Genomic DNA, 14,922 nt, shown 5'->3' with positions numbered 1-14,922 from the left:
GACGGGAAGGGGAGCGAGCGGTAGAGAGGCCTCGCCACACCGGACGCAGCAGGCGCCCAGGAGGAGCATCGGGTGGAGGGCGGTGCGCCGGGGTCGGTGCATCCCGACCGAGAGCCCTCCCACCCCGTGCGGTACCCTCGGGGGAGGCCAGTGCCAGCGCCTGCGGGGGAGGGGTGGTGCCGCCTTCCCAGGGAGACCCGACCTTTCTCCGAGAGGCGTGGTGAGCTTAAGTCTCCGGGATCCGCAGTGAGGTGTAAAAAGCGGGCACGACCCCCGAAGCCGCAGAAAGCCCCCGCCCCTCCTCCACCCCACCCCCCATCCCCCGTGAAGCCCGCCCCGGCTCGCAGGTGAATGGTCAGCCCGCACAAAGGAAGCCGGCTGGAAATGTGGAATTCGGACCAATTTAACGGGAGTTCCTGTCGCCCCGAGTCCAGCAGACCTCAAGCAAAGAAACCTGTGGTCAGGAGTGGACGAGGATAAAACACAGTACACCAGGCCGCGCTTACTGGAAAGCCCGAGTTTAGTTATTCTGGGATAGCGAGGTAACAGGATTAGAGGGATTAAGGAAATCACCTCAAACAGATGAGGAGGGGGTAAAAAAACACTGGTTCTATTTGTTTTCTTCCTAGGCCTCAAACAGATTTCACTGGGGCCGAGTGGCCAGGCGCGAAACCAAAGGCCTTTCGGGGGGCACAGTGGAATGCCCAAGGGTCAGGGATGGAGGGAGAGTGGGGGAGGGAGTCGAAAACTAGCTAGAGGCTCGGGTTGAGAGGGAGCCTCTTCTAGATAACCAGTCAGTGGGCTGGGTTGACAAGTCAAAAAGAGAAAGCCATCCGAGGAGTCTCAGAGGTCTTTGCAAAAATCTAAGGTGGACTGTTGAAAACCACACCTTCCAGCGTTGAATGCTGGCTCTGCCGCTTCAGCCACCGCGGTTGAAATGTACTCGTTTCCTGCTAGGGAGTCCTGAACTATTTCTGTTTAATAGGCTGACATTTCCGAAGGGTTTTCATTTTGTAAACCGTTCGGCTTGGCTCGAGTGTCTTCCCGCCCCAGTGCACAAAGGTAAATGTGCCCCCTTTCAGGGCCAGTTTCCGCGGCCGCCCCTCCCCGCCCCGCGTGGCCGCTGCCGCCGCCGCGATCAACAAGTGCGTGGCCGCGGGGTGCTAGCCTCCGCCTGGGTGTGCTCGCTCCCGGAAAGACAAATCGCTTTCTCCTTGGAGTTTCAGTTGAAAATACCGGGAGACGCCGTGTTTGCGATCACCAGTAGTTACAGAAGAACCCGTTCCAGATCACGCTCGCTTCCCCCCAGGCCCCCCACCCCCGGCCCCGGGACCGGACCACAGTCGCAGTACCGAGGACTGGTTCCCTCCCTAACCCGCAAAATTTCAGGCCCGCAAAATTACCAGGACTCCATTCTGTTGGTTATAAAATTTATTGATCTCTCATTTAGGAACTGAGTAAAACCTTGAAAACCCTGAAACAAAATAGCCCCTTAGCCCTACCACCCAAACGAAATCCACATACATTAGCGCGACGAAATATCAAACAGATCACGGCAGAAATCACCAACTCAACAGCTTAAATGCGGACTGGACAGAATGCTGTCCCGCGGCCAGGGGCGGCGAGGCGGGAGACACGCGCACACCTGGCTATAAATTAACATCGGCCTTGGCTGCCGCGCCGCGGCGGTCAGTTCCCACCCCCCCACCCCGAGCCCACGAGGAAAACAGATGCAACGCGACTGGGGGAGGAGGCGTTGCAGTTCTCAGGCCAGCTTCACCCGAGTCCGTTTGTCCCATTCACTCACTCCTCGGCTAACAGCAAACTAACGAGACAACATTTTCAAACGCAACAGAAAAACCCAGGAACCCGGGAGGAGGAGGAGGTGGTGGTGGGGGGCGGCTTTTTCTTGGCAAACAACACAGCGGATTCCCAGCCTACAGAAGGGGAAGGGAGGGAAGGCGGCGAGGGGCCGGCGAGCTCGAGAAAGTCCCATTTCCGCCGCTCCGGACTCCTTTCTGCTTTCGTACAAACCCCGACAGCTACCGCCAAACTTTCCGTCCTCCCCATCGTCGGTACAAGGCAACGGTCCCAGGCAAGCAAAGCTAAGGAAGGCGTCCCCACTCGGGGGTGCAGGGGCGGGGTGGGGCGGAGGGGCGGCGAGCGCCGGCGGGCGCTCAGATGTGGGTCAGCGGCACCGTGCCGTTGACGGCAGTCCCGGCGCCCTGGTAGTGCTGGTGCACGCTGTGCAGGCGGCTGCCCGGCAGCGGCGAGGCGGCGTCCGCCGCGTCCCCGCCGGGCGGCAGGTACATGCTGATCATGTCGCGCAGGTCGCCGAGGCACGCGCGCTGCGAGTGCGACGCGATGGCGGGGGGCGGCGAGCTGGGCTCCGTCTTCACCACCGTGCCCATGGGGCCCAGGCTCATGGCGGCGGCGGCGGCGGCGGCGGCGGCCGCGGGCTGCTGCAGGCGGCGGCGGCGGCGGCGGCGGCGGAGGGCGCCATGCTCCCGTAGCCCGAGGCGGCGGCCGCGGCGGCCGCGGCGTTCATGTAGCTCTGGGCGCCGGGCGGCATCATGGGGCTGTACTGCAGGCCGGCCATGTCGTAGCGGTGCATCTGCGGCAGCGCGGGCGGCGGCGGCGGGCTGCTCATGGTCGCGGGCGGCGCGTAACCCAGCTGCTCCTGCACCAGCGAGTACGCGCCGTTGGCCCAGCCGTTCACGTGTGTGTACGTGTCCAGGCGCTGGCCCACGCCCACCGGGCTGCTGGCGGCCGCGGCGGCGGCGGCGGCAGCGGCGGCGGCCGCGGCGCCGGGGGGCAGCAGGCCGCCGGGCAGGGAGTACTTGTCCTTCTTGAGCAGCGTCTTGGTCTTGCGCCGCGGCCGGTACTTGTAGTCCGGGTGCTCCTTCATGTGCAGCGCGCGCAGCCGTTTGGCCTCGTCGATGAACGGCCGCTTCTCGGCCTCGGACATGAGTTTCCACTCGGCGCCCAAGCGCTTGCTGATCTCCGAGTTGTGCATCTTGGGGTTCTCCTGGGCCATCTTGCGCCGCTGCCCGCGGGACCACACCATAAAGGCGTTCATGGGCCGCTTGACGCGGTCCTGATCGCTGCCCCCGCCGCCGCCGCCGCCGCCCCCACCGCCGCCCCCGGCGCTCGCGCCCCCGCTGCTGCCGCCGCCTGCGTTCGCGCCGCCGCCGGCGTTCGCACTACTCTTGCCTGCGCCACCCGGAGCTGCCGGGCCGCCCGCGCCTGCCGCTGGGGTGGGTGGCCCCACGGGGTTCTTGAGTTCAGTCTCCAGCAGGCTGTACATGGCCGGGGCGGGAAGAAGGTGCGCCAGGGTGGCGGGAGGAGAAGGCGCTCCCGGCGCTGGAGCGGCCACGGTGAAAAGGCCCGGGGACTCCGTCGGAGGGGCGCTTGGGGGCCGCTGGGCCCGCGGGTCGGGCGGGAAAGGCAGGCTGGCCGCAGTGGTCCGCGCCAAGTCAGCGGGACCCAGCAGGCTGCTGGCACCTGATGCGTGGTCTCGGGCAGGTCGCATTCGCAGTCTGGCCGGGCGCTCGCCGGGCCTCTTATATACCTGCTCGGATCCCCCGGGGTTGGGGATCGGTCCGCCCCTCGCCACCCGGAGGCCCGGTGATTGACAGGCTTGCAGTGATGCGCCCTGGCCAATCATCACGGAGCCCTTGTTCGGCCAGCCTGGAAATAAAAAAAGTTCGGGGAGTCCTTTCGTTCACCCCCACGCCTCTCTGAGGCCTGGTGACGTGATGAGAGTTATTCAGGAGGCGGGAGTCCCGGACAGCCGCTCAGAGACCACCAATTAGGGTCTCAAAAAGTTTGAAAGAACGAAACTCGAGGAGGTGACGGAGGGGGGAAGGGGGCGCGAGCCGGTTTGGGGGGAGGGGGCAGGGGGCGTCCACGGGGTTCCGAAAACAACTTTGTCAAGGCCGGGGGGCGTCCGGTCCCGGGGCCACCCTGCACAGCTTCCCGCTGTCTGCGCGGAGGTACTCCGACCGCTTCTGCTGCCAGCGCTAGGGGACACAGGACATCGCCAGCTACCCAGGCGGCCTTGGAGACTCGGGGCGCAGTGGAAGTACCCCGGGGCTGCGGCTCCGAGAAGCCCTCCCTGGAATCGGCCCCGTTCCGGTGGGACCCTCCGCCGGGAAGCAACGGGCCAGCGCGCCCAGCACTGGGCGAGGGTCAGGGAGCGGGGCTCGGGAGACAGGCTTCGGGACCGCGGGGCACACGGGGGCTACGAGCTTTCGGTGGTTTGCCCGGTGCCCGGGCCGGGCCGAGACGCTCCCATGCGGTGGTGCGGAGAGTGTTTGGGGGGGAGGGAGCGGAGGGGTGAACCGGCCTCGGCTCTCTTCTCCGGGCCCCCGTTTAGCGGCCCCTTTTTGTCTCTGCTCTCTGGCCATTTCGGTTTTTCCAGTCCGATGCCCCTGAGGGGGAGGGTCGGGCCCCTTGGAAAATCCGTTTTCATGGCAACACAGAGCCTCTCCAAGTGAAAGAAAAGTTTCTTGAAGGGGGGGGGGGGGACGGTGGCCCGAGAGGAGCCGAGGCCGTCCTGGGGCGCCCCCTCCACCGGCCGCGCACCTGCCGGGACCACTGAGCGCAGTTCTCGCCGCGCAGCCGCGCCGCCTCCCCGGGGAGCAGGCGCTGCTAACGGATGCCGTCCTCCTTTTTTTTGTTGTTTTATAGCCTTCCCGACCGGGGCCTCGAGACTCGGAGCGCCACACTCAACTGCCTGTCGGGGTTGTCTGCTGAAGAATAGCGGCGCGGAGAAGCCCGGCTGCGGGTAGCTGGCACCCCGACTATCGCCGCCTCCAGCCCAAGCTAGTGGCTCAGCGTTTGCAACTCCCGGAGACGCCCGAGGCGACGGGTGGGAAGGAAAAGCCAACCCCGGGCAGAAGTGACAGAGACTGAAATAAGTGTTCCCACGGTGTGGCCCACCAACCCCCCTAGCCTCGTGGAAAGATGGGGAACCCAAAGAAAGGCGTATATCCTAAGTGTGGGGGAAAAAAAAAAAACCAAAAACAAAAACAGCTCCAAACCGAGGTTTTTAGCTTCTTAGTGCTAATGCAAGACCCAGCGATCCTGGGAAGCCTGCGTGCCAGGAGCTTGCGTCCCCGTTTCTTGCACAAATTATAAAGTAACCCGCTGTGACTTGGGGGACGCAGAGCAGGCCAGCCCGCCATGGGGCCCGCGGACCCCTAGCACCAGAATCCCGGCTCCCAGCAGCAACATCTCCTGGAAGTTTGGGGTCTCGAAACATGCCTCTTAAGTTTGGGTTCCACTTGGTTCTGTTGCTCTTCTGGGCGGAAGGAGGCGAACGTATACACAGTCAAGGGCTGCTGCGATCGTTTGAATGATTGTACTAATTTAGGGTTTTGAAGTAAACTATGTGGAATGGTTCTGTGTATGGGTCGTGTGTGTGCGCGCGTGTGTGCACGCCCGCGCACGCGCGCACGGGTATGTGCACTTAAGTTGACATGGACTGGAAGACATGTCTCAGAAAACAGAAGTGATTTGACAATCTCCACCTGCACCTGTTTTCTTGCCAGAATGGGTACACAGACAAAATTTCCTGGGCAAACCCACCTTCTTCCCAAGAAGTCCGTGTGCAGTAGCCCTGCCCTTTTGGCCGCCTTTCCAGATGCCCTCTCGGGTTCTCTGGGCCTCTGAGGCTGTTGCTAAGTGAAGCGCGTTTTAGGAAACTACCCAACCGACGCGCGGCCTGGCGTCCAGTAGCCTGACAGATGTCGGGATTCTTTCCAAGTTTTAGGACCCAAGTAAGCCGTTGTGGTGACAGCGCCTGGGCTGCCTACTTGCCTAGGCAAGGGGTACGGTGCAAGGGGCCGGCGCTTCTCGCCGCAGCAGGTTATCTGGGGGAACTAGTCACTGCTCCCAGCTGTTTGTCACTTGCTCTCACCCATCCCGCGGTTTAGGTAAGCTACTTCTCACATTAATGTCCTTCTGCCGGATTTATGGCAGTCTTGCTAGGATCAGACACCCTCTCCCACACTCCAGGCTCCCCTCGGAGGTCACGATTAAACCGATCTCTGTGCCTGGTAGCTTTGGGGTGGTCTGCCCAGCCCCAAGTCAAGAGTCACGCCGAAGCACCTTCGAAACATTTGCGAGGATACGTTCTCAGCCCGCACTACCATTTCAGTAATCAAGCGAGATTACCATCATGGGGGTGGTGAGATGGAGAGAAGGTAGAAGGAAACGGTTCTCTTAGCAGTACCGGCGCAGGCACTGGCCGAGTGGCGCGACTTTCCTCCGGGTTCGGGAGAAGCTTTACGGCAGGTACTACCGCCCGAGGGTGCTCGGTCCAGGTGGGGCCGGCGGGGAAGCTAGACGTCCGGTGGAGCCCCAATCGGTATCTCCGACCCACACCTGCACCCCGCGAGGAAAGCAGAGGGACACAGCGGGATTCGGGAAGAGTCCCTTCCATTCTTTGCGGGAGGAGAGTGTGTTCGGTAGCTCTCTCTCCCTCGGGGCCTCCGGGAGCCCTTGGGCGGCAAACAGAGCCCCCCAGACGGCCGGTAGGGAACTCGGCCAAGCACCCCGTCCCCATTCTCCCCGCCCTCCGGAGAGAGCTCTGGCTCCCTCGGACTGGGGCTGGGGCTGGGGATTCCAGGACCCAGGGCGCGGCAACAGCGCCGTTTGTTGGCTTCCGTTGGAAACTTCACCTATAGGCGCCCTTTCTCTTCCTACGGGGCTTCGAGGTCGCCCCGAACCTCCAAGGAGAGGCAGCTGCATCCTGCGGGCAGAAGTGGGACTCTCCTTAGAGGGCTGGTGATGGCAAAACTCGGGGATGGGGTAGGCTCTAGCGTGGGTGGCCCTGCAGGCTCCGGATGCCTAGGGCGCTTCCAACTCTGCCTTCCTGCGGTTTGCGGAAATCCAGTGTCCCAGGAGCCTCGTATCTGCAAAGTGAACTCCTTGGCACTTGGCCTGAGAGCTACTAGTCGAGCAGGGGAGGGGCTGTCCCAGGGCGTGCGCGGGGGTGCCCCCGTGGAACCCTGCTCCGCCACTGCTCAAGGGGGGCTTTTCTCGGAGTCTGCGGCTCGATTAGGACCCCGCCTCTTAGAAGAGGTGCCCTTTGCGTGCTGGGTGGGATGGAATGGGTGTGTATCAGTGTCCGCTCCGGGAGCTGTGGCCTGACAATAGAGTCAAGTGTTCGCCTTTTTTCAAGTGCAGTCGAGCCCAGCGAGGGGTCCGGCTTTGAGGAAGTGCGAAAAACTTATCCCGAAGACCCTCAGAGAAGCTTTGCTTGCCAGCAAGGGGTGGGGGAAGTTTGCTGATCTAGAGACAGGGTTTTTTTTTTCTTCTTCTTCTTATTTCTTCCTTGGAACAACCCTTGATTATTTACTCTGGCCCCTGGCCAAGATGGTGTATTTAGGCCCCAGATTGAGGGCCTTGACCAAGAAATTCAGGGGCTTAGGTCTGTTGTAGAATCATCTCCCGCAAAAGGTCGCAAAGGTCACCAACTCTCCAACGAGGCTGGAAGAGACAGCCAAGCACCTCGCAGCTGTCGAGGTCTCAGTCTGATACCCGCAGCACCTCTCCTGCCCCACCCACCCCCCCCTGCAGCTCCCAATAAAGCTCTCGTCCTTCAGAGTCTGGGAAGGAGCTGACGGTCCTAGGCTGGCTGTGCAGTTTGCAGTAATAGCCTAGTTGACGCTCTCCAAGGAAAGCTTACTAGGAGCCACCGAGGTGTGCGGTGACGCGGTCCTCGGGGTGCCAAAAAGTCTCCTGTGGGCGGACCAATTGTATTGTATCGCACTTTGATGCAGCCCTTTTTAGGAGGGAGGGTGTACTTTTAAAAGAGTTTCCGAATAGGCTTCCCTGGGTTAGCTGAGCTGCGGTCGGTGGGTACGGGGAACCCCCCTTGGCCCAGACCTTGGCGCTCAGTTGCAGAGTCCTGTCCACCCGTAGGGTGTGACGACAAAGATGCCAGCCGTCTTCCCTAGGTGTCGAGCCACTGCCAGGAATTTGGCAATCGCTGTCTTCAGCGCCCTCTCTGCCGACCTCACAACGCGAGCACTGCCAAACGCCACCCGAATACAGCCACCTCCCCCCGGGGGAAAGGAAGATCTGCCCGGGAAATAGGTCCCACTGGCGGAGCGTCTTCCTGGTCACTGTCGTCGATCTGCCGGCCTGGCCCCCCACCCCCAACGCGCTCAGCCCGCTGAGCTGCGGGGACCCGCCCCCCGCGGAGCAGCCTCGCGGCACCCAGCACCCTACCCTGCCCTCCCGCTGGGCCGGTCGCCTCCCTCACTTCCTTCTGTGGCTGCAAAGGCACGGCCCTCTCCGGCGGCGAGGTGGCCTGCCAGAAATCGGGGCTGGGGAAACAATCAAAAAATCGTTATTGGTGTGGAACGTGGCTGGAGTTATTCCACGTCCCCGTATCTCATCTACACGCTCATCGAGACCCGGGGCGGGGCGGGGGGGGGGGGGGTCGCGGCTCCCTCGGGCGGGCGGTGCTTCCCGGGGAAGGATGCCCGTCTGGTCACGGGACCTCCCGGCACCTCCCGTGGGACCCGGCCAGCCCGTCGGCCCCAGCCCTAGGGGGCGCAGGATGGCCGGGCTGGGGGCTGGGGGCTGGGGAGAGCGCGCCCTGGAGCAAATTTTAAATCTCAGGCAGCAGACCGCTGTTTTCCTTCCCCCTGCCGCTTTTTCTTTTTCGCTTTTTCACTTTCTTTCAAGAGAGGGGAGAGCCGTGGAATTCGAGGCGCGGAGTCTCTCCGTTCTCTTCCCCTGCCGTGTCGGCCGTCATTGCTTTTCTTAGCACTAAACCTCGGTCGCACACCTACTATGAGCTCCCCGGTGCCGCCCGGCGCGGGAGCAGACCACCGCCCCCCACCCCCTTCCGCGTCCCTCAGCCGAGAGCGGCAGCGGCCCGGGGGAGCGCCCGGAGGGCCGGGGACCGCGGCGCGCCCCTGCCGCCGGGGGGCCACGCTCGTCCCACCCCGCGCGCGCTTTCCCCTCCGCGGCGCCGAGCCGCGCGGCGCGAGCGGCTGAGATGCAGAAGCGCCCGCGGGCCGGGAGCTCCGGCGCCGCCGTCCGAGTGGCGCGCGAGCGAGGCTCCGGCGCGGCTGCTGGCGACGGAGAGCCGGACGGAGGACGCGCGGCCCGGGAACGGCGAGCGGGCCGCCGCCTGCCAGGTACGGAGGCCGCCGAGCCTCGGGCCGCCCCGTTGGCGCGCGGGTCGGCTGTCAGACGGTGCGACAGGGCGAGGTCTGCGGCGAGGCCCGGTTGCGGTCACCCCGATTCCATTTCTCGGGAAAGCGTCGCCGGGTTACGACCCCGAGGCTGGGCAAAGGTGATGTTTGTGTCATTAACACCGTCTCCCCTCGTTTCCGAACATCTTTCTTCCCCCAGCCCAGCCCGGCTCGCATTTGAAAAAGCAACGGGCCGAACGTCCCAATAACCCTTCCTAATGGGAAAAAAACTGCCCCTTTTGTGGAATGGTTTCTTTACAAAGCCAACAACCAACCTTATTTTCTAGTTCCAATGGCTATCCCTTTATGAGTTATATTATTAAAGAAATCCGACACTAATTGTGCCGATTTAACTTGTTAATTAGTTGCAAATAAACTATTCATTAGTGGTAAAATAAAATAAAACCCATGTGCCTAGATATCATTCCACATTCACATATTGTAGTGTCTGCATAGCATAGGCATACTAAATTAAGTTCCTAAAAGGTTTCTCCTCAGGACAAATAATTAAAATATATTCTACTTTAATTGACATTATAGAGGACATAAATGAGCTTTTCCTTTTAGAAAGAAATAGCCATTTCTAAATAAAGCTTGCAGTCTGGAGAATGGCGGCTTCAGCCAAATGAATAGTCATTACTACCTTTTCAACGACGTGGGCCTTTTGATCAGAAAAGAAATTAGCTCTAAAAAACAGACAATGGAAGCCTGCCCTGCAATAGGAAGAAAATTAGACGGCCAAGGCTCTTCACAACACCTATTTCTATAAACCATAGAGCTCCTTGCTTTTCAATTACAGCTGTTCATTTCATATAAGGAAAGGGGAAAAACAGGCCTCTAATGTAAACTCGCTTTCACCATAAAGCCTTGCTCCTGGCATGCAGCCAGACTACCTACTTACTATTGTTTTTAGTCCTCTCATCAATTAGCTAATACTATATATTTTAAATGACTCTGAGGGTATTCACAGACTCTCCCCCCCCTTCCCCACCCAGACAAAACCCAAGCTGGACTCCCATGAAAGGGCTACCATTCGGTGCACAGACACTTAAATGTATAAAGTTTAATGTTTTTATTGTTCCTCAAAGAAAAACCATATTGAAAACCCTGCTTTGTTTTTTTTTTCCTATATTTCTTAGCCCATTATTGAAAGACCCAGATGAGGTGATGACAGGGGAGGGACATAAATGAGCAGCTTTCAGTATTGTTTCTAATTGTTCACAGAGCTAAATCCATCTCCAGATCATTTTTCTATGCCCTGTAGACCATAATTTGGTTTTTACATCTTTGTGTTTTTAAAATATGCATTTTGAAATTTGCCAACCCCATTAGTTTGGTGTCATTAGATATAATTTCATTTTAAAAAATTATGACGTCTTCACCATTTGGGTGAAATTATCTAGCTGGCAGGAAGAAAAAAAATCCCATTTGTAGGGTGTGCTATAAAATAAAATCTTCAACATATGTAAACCAAAAATATGAGAAAAATATTTGGTAATAATACCAGAGAGTCTTAATAAACCTTTGGCTGCGTGTTCTAGAAACATCAAAACAGAGTCATGGGTTGGGAAGGCTTTGCTTCCCTTGAAAGTAAAATACTTACTTATCTGATTTTTGTGAATCACTATGTAAATTCTCTGGAGAACTAAATAATAGGGCAATACTATAGGGTTAGTCTGGGAACTTGCAGATTGATGTTGTGCTCATAAAAGGACTTAAAATTATCTTTAAAAATTCAGTCAAAGAGGGTTGACTTGCTTACTGTAAAACTAAAGAAATATTTTTTACCTAACTATAAAATCATTTAAATAAAATAACACAATAACTATGAACTTGTCCATGAAGGATGTCATTCCCTTTATCCTTTAAACAACCTGGAGATAGTCTGCCAATTTAGAAGGAAGGAATGGACAAGAGTAGAGCCACTAGGATGATTATTCAAAGTGTTTCCAAAGAGCAACTACAAAAAATGGTACCCAAATGGTTTATGCTCCTGTTTCCGCTTGCATTCCTTGTTGAGTATACTTCTATTCAATGGTTTTCTACCATATTTTTTGTATCAAGTAAATTATTATGTTTGCTTTGACTCTTGAGCATTTACTTCTTTGCTATTTTGTTCAAATGGATGTCAGAATAGAGTTACCAAAAGCATTTTGCCAAGGAGCGCAGAGTTGCCATGTCATTGAGAAGATCCCCTGGAGGAGGAAATGGCAGCCCACTCCAGTATTCTTGCCTGGGAAATCCCATGGACAGAGGAGCCTGGCGGGCTACAGTCCATGGGGTCGCAAAGAGTCGGATACAACTGAGACACCGAGCATGCACAAGTGCATGCTGAAGAAGGGACCCTTTCTTGGCCATGAAGTCCCTTGATTCCGTGAGTCCATAAGATGGTGTCTGTTTTCAGAAAGAATTCCGCAGGAGCTGGTTGGAAATCATCAGCTTGCCAAGGCGAGGTTTTGTAGCAATGTGTGATCACAGATCAGTAACTGAAAGTTGTCCAGACCAAGAGCTGCATGATTATTTTGATGGGCCCATCTCTAAATTATAGCCCTTGGCTTTCATTTTGAAGGATTCAGGTGTGTGATGTTGTAGGCAGTTGAGCTGAAGTTTGGGGGAGAGTACAAAATCTGCCTACAGAGAGGCCTAAAGGTTTAACTTCAGCAGCTTTGGACTGGGACAATATATTCAGAAGGGGAATATAGAGAGAAATGCTTCTCAGGATGTTGACATGAAGTGGAGCCTGGGTGTTTATACTTATCGGGATGAGTTTGGCAAGTTTTTTTTTTTTTTTGAGATATAATTGACATATAATATTATATTAGTTTCACTGTACATGATTTATTAAATATTTGTATGTATTGCAAAATGATCACTGCAGTAAGTTTAGTTAATACCCATCCCCATACATAGGTACACTTTTTTTTTTCTTGTGATGGGGACTTTTAAGATCTATTCTTAGCAACTTTCAAATACACAATACAGTATTATTAACTGTAGCGGGCAAGTTTATTATTCTTCCCGAACTTCAGTTTGCTCGTCTGAAAGAAGTGGGTAGTCAGGCCTTCTTCAGTGGCTTAGGGTAGAGATTCAGTGAGATAATACAACTGAAAGCATCTGGCATTCTGTTTAGCACAGAGCACCCTCAATTAAGAGTTATCTTGTTTTTCAACTGAGCTTTCTTATTCCCGTGAAACAGGATTGAAAATTCCTCTAGTGTGGGGGAGAGGGGCCCATGTCACTTTTCTTCCCCCTTACATGGCTATGCACAGATGTTTCTGGAATGAATCATAGTCCTTGAGGAAGTCCTCTTTGAATGAGAGAAAAAAATGAACTAATTACTCTGTGGTTCCAATTCGGCATCTCAGTCTCCCACATTCAGCCCATCACTTGAGATTGTTTCCGTCAGGGCCGTCTAGAGAGTACTCACTGACATGAGGGGGCTTTGGTTTGTGACAGAGGGGCCTCTTGTGTTTAATTCTGAGATAACATAAAATATCCTTAATAGTAGAGACATGCCTCCTGTTAAAAATGTACAATTAGTGTCACATGGGTTGTACATCCTTTATTTTTGCCTAAAACGTAAGTTTTAATTTTTTTTTCCTTCAGAGCTCAATAGAAAGGATTTTCTTTCTACAGATTGCATTAGGAGTCGTGTTGAAGCAGGAGCCTTGTTCTGATTTCATAGCTTTTATGTTTTCTCAGAGGTCTCAGAAATAGGCACAGTCGACCAAGCCAAGGAAAGAAAAGTAGTTCTAATCACCTGCAGAGATTAGAGTCTTATCATTCCTTACAGCAGCCTCTAAAAAGACTTAGAGAATCACAAAAACCATTTTTTTTAAATAAATAAATTGGAGAGAAACTTCAGTTCAAACTAAGAGTAATTTTATAGTTAGTCTGTGCCATTCATTGCATTTGAAGAAATAGATCTGGCATGAAATCTTGATTGACTCCTAGTTACAACTTTTGCTGGATAAAAGTGCAGCACAGAGGAAAGGTCAAGAGCCCAGACCTGCTTTGAATCCTGCCCCTGGTCCTTACTAGAAGTTACGTAACTTCTCTGAGCTTCAGTTTCATCTATAAAAATGGGAATTGATGATACCCCTTAAGATGATTGGGGAAAATAAACAAGATTACCTAAGTAAAGTATCAAACTCAGTGCCTAGGTACCTAGTCACAGGACTCAGTAAATGTTAGTTTATTATCATCACAGCAACCTTGTGAGCTATGTACACAGATGGGGACAAACGTACTTATATTTTAACAGATGAGGAAATAGGCTTAGAAGGATTAGTGTCTTGTTCAAAATGGCAGAGTGTATTGTGGCCAAAATCAGTCATAGAAAGGACCCTTCCTGACTCCTTGTCCAGTTATTTATCCACCAAGTTATAGTTTTCTTGCACTTTGTCAATGAGTATTATTTTCATTAAAGTGCAAAGCCTAAAGTGCTGTTGTTACTATATCATATTATGAAGGATATAATTTCTTCCTATATTTAAGTAAAGCCCCTCATGATGTTAAGATGTCTTAGTGAACAGTGACAAACGGCAGAGGAAGAAGAATGAAGAGGGACTCTACCTGCCCTAGGTTGTTCCCGCAGAGGAGGGCTTCAGACACCGCCAGTTCTCAAACTACACGAATTAGAAACATTAAAACTGACTCTGAGTCAGATTCAGGATTAAATAGATAAACCAATATGCTAGTGTGAGCTTCTCAGAGAGTACACCCTAATCTCTCATGGTGACACCTATTTCCCTTCATGCTTAGGAGTTGAAACAATTCTGTATTTTGTTCGTCAGCCCTGCCAGGTAAGGCCTCACATTGAAAGCCATGTCAAAGCAGTCTGATGATATAGCATCCGACTCACCAGCAGTGACCTCCCACTTTGCCCAGGGTTCAAGTTAATCTCTTGGCTTATGTCATACACATTCAAAGGTAGAGGTTCCAGAAAATTGTAATGATGGTGATCACTAGAGGTTGACACTATACATGGTCTTTACAGATATTATGGTATTTGTTTAATTCTAGCAACCTGTTTAAGGCTACCTTACAGAGTGACAAAGCTTTGAGATCTCATCTCTATCTTGAAATGATGGGTTCTTTCCACCACACTGCCCTAGGAGGGCCTGATTCCCTTACTGTGTGATTTTAGACAAAGAATATCCTCCCTGGATGTCATTTGCCCCATGTGAGGAATGAGGGCATTGGACTAGATGCTTTCCCAGGGCCCTTTCCCTTGAAAGATTTTGAAGATTCCAAAACTTTCCATGTGATGCTGTTTTTAATAGTAAGTAAATGGAAGTGGTCTTGGATTTTCTTCTGAAATGGCAGTTCTCTTAGATGTGCTTTTTAGAGCCATTAGCTCCACCACCTCTGGCAGCAAGCAAACTCTTGGAGAAGCAGAACCAAGCTGAGGAAGCTAGGTTCCAGAGCTTTATCCACAAGAGAAGGCACCCCCATCTGCTGTGGGCTGGGGCTGGAGGAGAAGTTCTGTAGTTGTGTTACTGAATGTTTGTGTCCCTCTCCAATTCCTATGTTGATAAGAAGAGGCCAGAGAGCTAGCCTGTTCTCTTTCTGCCGAGGATGGATACAAAAAATGGGCAGTCTTCAACTAGGAAGCCTGCTCTTAGCAGAACTCAGCCATGCTGGCTCCCTGATTTTGGCCTTCTCAGCCTCCAGAACTGTGAGAAATACTCTTCTGTCTTTT

General features: G+C 54.4%; 1 protein-coding gene across 1 annotated transcript; it reads right to left on the bottom strand.

Moving 5' to 3' along the window:
• Window positions 1-1,413: 1,413 nt before the first annotated feature.
• SOX3 (SRY-box transcription factor 3) lies at window positions 1,414-3,532 on the bottom strand. The gene is given in 2 exon segments (XM_070463237.1): window positions 1,414-2,467; window positions 2,470-3,532. Coding segments are annotated over 2 exon segments (1,353 nt in total). The 3' UTR covers window positions 1,414-2,177.
• Window positions 3,533-14,922: the final 11,390 nt, after the last annotated feature.

This window comes from Odocoileus virginianus, unplaced genomic scaffold, assembly GCF_023699985.2.
Source record: "Odocoileus virginianus isolate 20LAN1187 ecotype Illinois unplaced genomic scaffold, Ovbor_1.2 Unplaced_Contig_1, whole genome shotgun sequence".
NCBI lineage: Eukaryota > Metazoa > Chordata > Mammalia > Artiodactyla > Cervidae > Odocoileus > Odocoileus virginianus.
This window is presented reverse-complemented; position numbering and strand designations above follow the sequence as displayed.